The sequence below is a fragment of the Benincasa hispida genome, chromosome 1, assembly GCF_009727055.1.
Source record: "Benincasa hispida cultivar B227 chromosome 1, ASM972705v1, whole genome shotgun sequence".
NCBI lineage: Eukaryota > Viridiplantae > Streptophyta > Magnoliopsida > Cucurbitales > Cucurbitaceae > Benincasa > Benincasa hispida.
In genome coordinates this window covers 85,164,627-85,174,792 of record NC_052349.1, presented here as the reverse complement: position 1 = coordinate 85,174,792, position 10,166 = coordinate 85,164,627, and the positions used below count along the sequence as shown (strand labels likewise).

Sequence of the window (10,166 nt, the reverse complement as noted above, 5' to 3'; positions counted from 1 at the left end):
TTGCACCTACAATCTATCCTAAACGATACTTAGCAACAAGAATTGAATTCAACACCTATTCACTTCTTTTTCGGACACCTTTAAGAGACTAAGTAACTAAATACATATTTGTATAGCTAATTTAAAACTTAGATAAATGAGCATGTACTTCTAGTGATTCTACATGCATTATCCTATTTATAGGAGTCAAACGAAATCTTATGTCTAGACTTTTCTCCTATACTGCTTTAATAACAACGGTATGTTATCTACCTTTTGATTAAACTTGATATGTTAACCTAAATGGCCAATTTAAATTAACAATAAACAATAAAATCAATAAAAGCAAATGAGTACTAAGTGTTGAGTAAAGAAGATAAGGAACGAGTGGGCTTGATTGGTTTTGTGCATTTAATTGCACTCGCACTCTCATTTTGAATCACTTTGTGAATGCATTCTAGAAATCCTGTTTCTATTGATTAGCCTGCATAAGCTAAAGAAGAATTTGAATCTCCAATCTGATAAGAGATTTTGATCAAAATAATTTGTCATTGTCAACTTTTTTTAGGGATGAGGGAATAACAAATTCTCTAAGGGTTATGTCAATCAATGTCAAGAGTGATATTCTAAGCTAATGACTACAGGAGAAAATGATGTGAAAGGGGAATTTCAATCTTATGCAACACATTTTATGAAGTACACAACCACAAAACTCATATTTTTGTCTTTAAATATTTAACCAAAAAAGCAGCAGATAGTGACTATAAACACTTCTGTTTTGTGCACATCTCTCTCAGATAGGAATGGCTAAAGAATTGGAGGAAACTCCATAATCATCCAATTTTAACATAACCTCATCCACTAGTAGATGAACGACCTATTTAGAATGACTTTTTAAGTATTTAAAAACTACTTAAAAATCATTCCAAAGAGCCGAAGTTACATGCTCAAAGCTTCAAATGAGAGAGATATGACCCAGAGGAGCATTTTTCCTATACATATTTCACCATCCTTGAGAAGATGCTTCCTGTCTTGAGAGGTTTTGTATCAACTTTTGACAATTTTAACAACTATTCCTTGTGGTATGCTATATAAATTCTTTAGCTATTTCCCCCCATTCAATTTTACTGTCTCTACAGTTGGCACTTTTGGTTCCTTTTACCACTGAAATTCTTGCACTCTCCATTAGTGTTTGCACAGAGAATTCTAAGGTTAGTGATAAAGAGCCCAAAGGCTCTAAATGGAGCTATATTCTTATTCAAACCTATGTATGGTATGTGCATGGAATATTACTTCAAATGACCGTGAAATGAAATCTGGCCATTTTTTATGAAAATTTCTCTAAACCTTGTGATGCCTCTGTCTTCAAGCCTCAGATTCTTAAGCTCAAAATCTGGTCTATATGCATTGTTTCCCTCTATGCTTCTAACTTCTTGCCCTTCTATATAAACCTCTGAATTCTGACCATTATGTAAAACTCATCATTACTCCATAATCTTCCTACCCTCTTCCGTTTCTCCCTTTGACAGTTTCTTTAAGATGGAAAGGAATCAATTGTTGAGGCAGATGAACAGCATGAGACGATCACTTTTTGATCAGGTCTACTTGTCTTACTTAACCATACATTTTCCTTAAAAACCTGTCCTGTTTTTGTTTCTTGCTTCGAAAGGCTTCATCTCTGATAACAACTTTTCCAAAACTAGCTTTAAGTGGTTTTTTCATACAATAACAAATGAGGTTGGGACATTCGAACCTCTGACTTCTTAGTCAAAAGTATATACCTTAATGAGTGTAGTATTGCTCAAGTTGGCACCAGTTTTAACTGAATTTAATACTTTATTGAACCTTTTGTCATCTTTTATGAAATCTTTGATGTAAAGCACTAAAATTTTCTTTGGACCAGCATGGTACTCTCCAACTTATTTACAATCATACAAAATGTTTGTATTCCTATTCCATGCACTTCAGTCAAACTTCATCAGAAGAGTTCTTGAAAGTAAAAAAGTTACAAGATTTTCATCTTCCTGAGCTAATGTCTACCCTAATTATAAAATAACATGCATTCAAATGCCCTCCATCTCCCCCTTCTTTGCGTTCCTCAACTGAAAAATCAGACATTATTGGTCTCTACAGGGCTTCCTTGATGAACAATTTGTCCAGTTGGAGGAGCTGCAAGATGAAGCTAACCCAAATTTTGTTGAGGAAGTTGTAACTCTATGCTACCGTGACTCCTATAGATTAATCCTCAACTTAGAACAAGCATTGTAAGTAAATTCAAACCACAACAAATTCATTCATTACCTTCTTATATGTAATGTTCTAATCTAACAAATTAATTTCAGAGCAGACAGAAGAGCCCTCTTGACTTTAATCAGTTGGATAGCTATATGCAACAGTTCAAGGGAAGTAGCTCAAGGTAAAAGAATTCGAACAATAATAAAATAGTTTCACAAAGGGTAGCTAGATTCTCTGTCAGGCTTTACTAAAACATGTTTTGTTTTAAATAATCTGTTTATGAATGGATGGCAGCATTGGAGCAAAAAAGGTGAAAGCTCAATGCGCACTTTTTAGGGAATACTGTAAGGCTGGAAGTGGAGAAGGGTATAATTAATTAATCTTTTTCCTAAATGAATTCATTAGATTATTATTAAGATTAATTAACCTACAAGCATATATGCTCTAGTTTTTTTATACTGATTAATTCTGATGCCTTTTGTAAACATGTAAAGATGCTCTAGGACTTTCCAACAACTGAAGAAAGAACATACAGCTCTGAAAAAGAAGTTTGAAGCTTATTTTCAGGTTTATATCTCATTACAATTCCCATTTTTCTCTTGTGAGTTGAAGAAAAGTTTGGATCTGTAGTATGATGTTTGTGTTATTTTCTGAGCAGATGAAAAGGCAAGCTGGTCCTAGTCAAATTGCAAGTCGTCCCAAGTAAGAAATGATGGGCAATCAAAGGCTAAGACTTGAGACTTTAGTTGTTAAGTTTGGTAGCATGTTTATGGAAATCAAGCAGTTTCAGGTGGGTACAGAGGCCTTGTTATGTAAAGATTTCAGTTTCAAGATTTGTCTCTTAACTTTCTTGGTAAATGGGAAGTAAGCAAGTCTTTGTTTTCTTGTAAATGGCTGGCTAATAGACTAAAAAATAATTGTCCTTTGATGTGGTCAATTGCATAGCATCAAAGTGCTTTTGTGTCTAGTAAGCTTGTTATGAATAATTTATGGCTAATAGGCTAGAAGAACATGACAATCTATGAAATTATATCTAACTAAAAAGTGAACTTCTCAAACTTATGACTTGTTCCAGATTGATTCTAGTTAAAATCACTTGAAAAGTACTTTTAACCATTCAAAATATACTTTAGTAGTATGAAAATTCTTGAAAAAAACGTGAAATAAAATATTGCATTGATTTTAAGTAATGAAGGGTTTTAGAATGATAAAAGTGATTTTAACCATTTCACAATCACTCATACTTGTGAGAGTTCTTTTAGCAAACTCTTTTCTCATTTTGTTTTCATTATCTATTCTTTTGCTATATTTAAAGAGGTTAAGTCAATGCATACAAATATGTTGGAATGTCTTGAATTTATTTGTTGGCACTTCGAACAACCAAGTACTTAGTTATTTATTTGTAGTTATTTACGATTATGACCCTAGGGTTTAGAGTAGTGCGCTATATAAACTCTCTAACCTGAGAGGCGTCGTTTGATGTAATTTTCTGAAAACATTCTCTCTAATAATACTGTTCTCCCTCTATCCGTGGACGTAGCTAACACACCATTAGTGAACCACGTATATCTGTGTGTCGATCTTCTCTATCTCTACGTTCCTTTTTGTGTTCTTTAATTGTTGATTTCGTAACAAAATAAAAGACCAGGTTCATCATTTGATGTGAAGATACAACTTTGTCTACGATTAAACATTTAGGTAACATTGAAGCTAACTCAGTGATGGGGTCGGAAAGAGAAAGCACAAAAATGTTGAGGGTTTAAATGAGAAATATTGCCTCAAGTTAACCTTTGATGAATATATTTTGGCCCTCCTCCTATATTATCTACCAACAAAGTTAAGAGCATGGTAGAATTTTTCTCTAGAAGGAGAAAAGAAATAAAGGTCCTTCTAAAAGTTGTTTGCTTATTGAAGCCAAAGGCAGCCATACATCATCTCCTTTAATAACTATTTTCAAAGCTATAATTCTCCTCCCATATTGATGCTAGTTGTATTGAGATTGATGTCTTAAATCTAGTGTATCTCGTGGTTTGTAGTTTTGTTAATATAAATTATTTATCTAATAAAAGCAAAGGTATTTTATTTGATATTTAAATAGCATTAATTCAATCCATAATAAACTAAGATCCAAGGTTATATGATGTCACTTGAACAGTATGTGGTTGACATACAAGTGGTTTATGTTCAAGTAATAACCTAAAACGTCTACAGCAAATGGATGAATGTTGGATGTCTTATCCTGATAACACTACGGATACGACTCACTTTATAATTGTTACATGAGATGTAAGTGTAATAAACAATATGAACCATATTGTTCATTTAGAGACACGTTAGTGGGGGTATCTTGTATAAAGGAGTTTATACATAGACGGGACCACGAACTAATTAGTTTATCTTTATAACACCGTTACTTGAAAAAAAAAAACTAACATTTCACTTGAATGACCATATGAAACTTGATCTTAATCCTTAGTGAATTGTGAACTTCTGTTTATGACGATAATCTTTTGATTTGTATGGGTGAGAGTGGCTATGATAGTCGTCTCAATAAGGCTACCATTTTTAGGATTTGTCTGATCAGGGAGCTAGGAACACAGCTACACAAGATGAAATTCACTCATTCTCATTCCTTGGGAAAGTAGATAAATTACTCCCTTAATAGTTGGTTCCAAGTCTTGAACAATGAGACCTCAACCTCGCACTGGCCTAAGAGGTGTTAGTTTATAGTTGGACTATAAACGGTTTGTTCATTAGAGGAATTAGTGGTACTTAAGGAGTTAGATGTAACTACAAGGGTACAACAATATTTTGACCCAACTATAGTTATGAGCATTTGTGAAGGGTCTTCGCTCTATTGATTGGTTGTATTCATGGACACATAAATATATCTACAGTGTGAATAGTGCAGCTATCGGTTTTTAGTGGAGTGATCGGTAGTTAATGAATATTTAATTGGATTAAAGGAGTTTAATCAATTAATCTCATATCATTGGAGTTTTTAATCTGTAGATCTATAAGGTCCCCTTGTTAGCTTAATAAAGAATAGTAATAAGAAAAGATTTAAACTATTCAAATCAAATGAGAGAATTTTATATTAATGAGATTAATATATAATGATTAATTATAGATATGATCTATAATCCAAATTATGTAAGAGAGATATATTTGAATAAAATTCAAATATTAGATTTATATGAATTGGATTCATAAATAAATGCATACATATAAATATGTGATATTTATATGTTAATTAACTCTATATTTAATATGATTTAATTGATTAATTAATGGTTAATTAATTGATTAAGAAACAATGAAAAATGGAGGTTAGTATAAATATACAATATCATGATAATTAATTAAATGTATATTAAATAGGATTTAATATATAATCATTTAATTAATGTATCAATTAATTAAATAATAGTTATTTAATTAATTAGCACTAAGGGTATAAAGGGAAAACTTGGAGAATGGGTTAATCCTTCTCTATATAAATATATCCTTATAGCTCATTTAAATAAAAGAGTTTTTTTTTTATTACACAAAAACCTAGCCACCAGGCCTCCACGTTCTCTCTAACTTTTCTCTAAAAATTCTTTACCATTTTTTTCCTCAAAAGTTCTTGGAGACCACTCTTCCAAGTTTTTTGGATTCCTAGAGAATAGCAAGGTAACTTTGTTGGTGGTGTCATTCTTCATTGGAGAAGTTCAAGATCATTGATAACGGTGGAAGAAGAAAGCTAGAAGAATCAACAAAGATGATTTTTTATTTCTTCTCTTCTTCCTCTTTTCTAGCATGCTTATAGATTTGTTTGAATGTTTATCCTATAAATACATATTTTATTTGATTGTTCTTGTTTCCACAAAAATCAAATATCTAAATGCAAGACATTCACACGCTTTTGTGGGAATTCAATTCCTTCAAGTTGAAACTTGAACCTACTCGAGCAGAACCAGAAGTGCAAGATGGGGAATTCAAGTCCTTGTTGGAGTGACTTTGCGATGGTTAAAAACACTTTTGAAACATGCTTTTAAAAGTGTAAAGTTAAATATTAAATATATATCGAATGATTAAAGACCTGTTTCAGAATGATTCTGAAAATGACAAAAGTGGTTTTTTTTTTTTTTTTTTTGGTTAAGATCAAAATTACTCCCAAATATCCACTAAAATCAATGGGAGCAAGTGGTTTACAACAAAGAAAGGGAGGATCTTTTGATACCAAAGTGCTATGATTGCTAAAGCTCTTGTGGTTTATAAGGAGCTCATTTTGCCACAAGAGTAAAGTTAAAGGAGAAAGTTAGTGTAGATGAATTGCCTAAAAGTTAAGATTTGATTCTTCTATGATATTTGTCATTTCATTGCTAAGCTTTGTAGAACATTTTGTGGGTTATTTTTAGGTTTTGTTGCTAGTTTCGACGATTAATTCGTCGTTTTCATGCATGCTTCCTTGCAAAGTATAGTGAAAATATGCAAATATACACAATCAAACAACAAATCAAGTGATAAGTATTTATATATTCTCCATGCACATGGATTAAAATTAGATTTCTACCTACTCAGAGACATTTTATCATGAAATATTTGTTGTGATTTTCTAAACTAAATGTTGACTCAAAGTAAATGACGAAACAAAATAAATTATTTCCCAGATTTCTTAGATTGATTTCTATTAATTATGTATGAGTTAATATTGTTGCATTTTGTACGTTAGGTGAGTGATTATATCTAATCTCTTCACAATTGCTAACTTAAAAAAGAAGCTAACGTGTTTTAGAAGCAACCAGCATTTTCTTATCTTTTCTAAACTCAGAAAAGGTTTCAATACATATTGGCATGATAGACATCAAAATTAAACAATAAAGCTACTTTAAAATAAATCGATTAAACAAGCATACGTCTAAACTTGTATTCTCTAAAAGGTGTTTAGTCCATGTTACCATATCAAAAAAATCAGAATATTAATAGATGACATCATCGATTTCATGCTGACAAATGGAAGCAATTTAAAGAAACACCTTAGATTTATTGACTTAAGAAATAATGGCATGTTTCTTCCTACATTGAATTTAGGCCATATTTATCAAACTATAATAAAAAGTGATGTGTAGTTGTAATGAAATTTCATTAATGGATCAACTGTGATGAGTCTGACTCGTAAATATAATTGAATTGTTTTTTATCATGTTGACTTAAAATTATAAATCTCTTACATTACTGTTATCATTATTGTTATTGTTTAACCCTAACGATTAAGGTAAAAGTAACAGTAAATGTGACATATTCATAATTCTTATATTGGTATATTAACAATATCTATGACGATAATGGTAACGGTAGTGGGTCCCACACAATTTTCAAGCACAATTAGATTGAGCATCCTTCGTTCCTCAATTAGATGGCATATTTTATTACAGATTTGGAGGCGGATCCCGCACAATCATGGAATACAAGTAAACAACAACAAACGTAATCAACTAAGATCCACTTTTTACTTTACCATTGATGGATTATGTTTCAGTTGGGATAAATGTAGCCTTAGTTAAACATACATCCAAATGATGAAAGGAAATCAATTTCCTAGGACATACTTTCCATTGATTCTCACCACATCAACTTCATTAGTTTTAATTAAGTTACTCATCACATATCCATCTCTAAATAAAATTAAACCTTATTATTTGTGATTCCAACTAAAATACTAATTATAAATACTTATAAATAAAAGGGTAGGAAAAGGATTAGGGAGGAAAAGAAGGATTAATATGTGAGAACTCTAATGTTAGTTAGGCGTGGGGACCAATAGAGTGAGAGGGGGTTTAAGAAGGGTTTTTCGGTATTGTGTAGGTGGAATATTTTAATGATCAAGCTAGGTTTGCGGGAAAGGATTTCCAGCCCTCTTGAAAGTGCTAGTAGCTAGGGTTTCTAATTTCCTATTTCTTTGTCTTCTTATTGCTTGTTACTATTTTTCATCAACTTGTAATTTTCCTTTGAAGTTCATTAATAATATTTACCAAAACATTTTTCTATTCTTGGGAGTCTTGTTGGAAAATTCTATATGCAGATAAAAATGTGAGGCAAAAGAAACAAAAGATGGAGGAGAAGATCGACAGTAATATGAAGTGTATTGCAGAACTGCAGAAGAGTATGAATGAAATGAGAAAGAACTTGAAGTGAATTGCCATAACGGTGCAATACCTAGCTAAGGTGCAAGAAAAGGAGGTTTCGAACATCACGATGGGGTCTCAGAAATCCAAGGGAGATAAGGCGGGAGAAGAAGGTGAGCGTTCTCGAGGGTGAACGAATGAAGGTACGACGGATCACAACAAGTATAAAAGACAGGAGATGTCAACATTTATTGGAGAACATCCTGATTCCCGGGTTTATCGAACAGAACACTTCTTTGAGATTCACGAATTATTAGATAAAGAGAGAATCAAGGTGTTAGTCATTGTATTTTCACCAGATGCAGTCGATTAGTTTTGATGGGCTCATAATCGAAGACCAATTTAGACATAGAAAGACCTAAAACAATGGATGTTCGATCGATTTCGTCTCATGCAAGAAGGTACTCTCCTCTCTCATCTGTTATGAATTAAACAAGAAGGATCATATGAGGATTGTTGGAAGAAATTTAAGACCTATACTGCCTTAATTCCGACTATGGCAGATGGAGTGCTGAAGGAGACATTCTTGAATGGGTTAGCATTGGAGCTTAAAGTCAAGGTGGTTAGCCGACACCTAGTGGGCCTAGACGTTTGAATGAAAGAGGCCTAAGCCATGAGTGATGAAATTTGGCTCTATAGCTAGCAAAGGAGAAAGTGGACTCAACCCAATTAGCGACCCAAAAAGACTTACTTAAATAGACTACAAATAATGGGCCCAAAACACAAGGAAAAGCCACAAATGAAACAACCCTAAAAAGTATGCTATTGCCTGATAAAGGAAGTATACAAAAGAAGGAGAGGACATATCAAAGGCTGACGGATTCAAGTGAAGAAAAAAAGAGATAAATGTTTGTATTTCCACTATGACGAGAAGTATTCTCGTAGTCGTTGCTGTCAATTGAAGGAAAAGCGAAAGCTCAATCTACTGATTTATCAAGAATAAGAGTTAGAAGAAGATCCAATGGAGATTGAAGCATTTGAACCGAAAATAAAAATGTTGGAAGTCGCAGACAACGTGGAAATTTCGTTATGATCCATTCCGGGGTTGTCCACTAAAGGAACTATGAAGTTAAAAGGAATGCTCATCGGAAGAAAGGTAATTGTAATGATCAATTGCAAAGCTATCCACAATTTTATACATCAAAAGTTGGTGGAAGATTTGAGTTTACTGTTGACAATTACCTCGAACTACGAGGTCGTTGTGGGGATCGGGGATGCAATCAGAGAAAAAGGAATTTACAAGTCAGTAGTAGTGTTGCTCCCAGAATTGACCATCACTGAATACTTCTAGCCCTTAGAACTAGGTCGAGTAGATGTGATCCTGGGAATGACTTGGCTATGCAATATGTGCTATATGGAGGTTGATTGGTCGAGCCTGACAATGACATTCACATCTGGGCAATAGAAGATTGAATTGAAGGGAGATTCGACTTTAAGCGCCTCAAAGATATCGTTTAAATCACTTATGAATTCTTGGGAAGAAAATGATTTGGAATTCTTGGTGGAGTTCCAACACTTGGAATTGGAGCCGTTGTGGGAACCACACAGAGAGATAGTTAGGGAAGGGGAGACGGAGATATCCCTTGGTGTTCGGGATTTGTTGGAAGAGTTCCAAGATTTGTTCGAGACCCCTTCTTCTTTGGGCAGTGGATCATAGAATTTTGACCAAGGAAGGGAAACCACCGGTGAATGTTTGGCCTTATAGGTATAGTCATGCCCAAAAGGAAAAAAAATAGAGAATCTAGTCACATAGATGTTGAGTGATGGGATCATACGGCCAAG

General features: G+C 33.2%; 1 protein-coding gene across 3 annotated transcripts; it reads left to right on the top strand.

The window, feature by feature from the left end:
- The first annotated feature begins 738 nt into the window (after positions 1-738).
- Positions 739-3,181, top strand: LOC120090966 (histidine-containing phosphotransfer protein 4-like). Of its 3 annotated transcripts, none has more exons than XM_039048706.1 (7): positions 739-1,061; positions 1,509-1,578; positions 2,113-2,243; positions 2,327-2,395; positions 2,509-2,580; positions 2,709-2,781; positions 2,873-3,181. In XM_039048706.1, the coding sequence occupies exons 1-7, from the start codon at positions 1,000-1,002 to the stop codon at positions 2,918-2,920; spliced, it is 525 nt and encodes a 174-aa protein (XP_038904634.1). In that variant the 5' UTR covers positions 739-999; the 3' UTR covers positions 2,921-3,181. The 3 variants fall into 3 exon arrangements, with proteins under 3 accessions (XP_038904634.1, XP_038904649.1, XP_038904642.1); XM_039048721.1 differs by having other exon boundaries at positions 741-1,018; XM_039048714.1 differs by lacking the exon at positions 739-1,061 and adding an exon at positions 1,140-1,190.
- Positions 3,182-10,166: the final 6,985 nt, after the last annotated feature.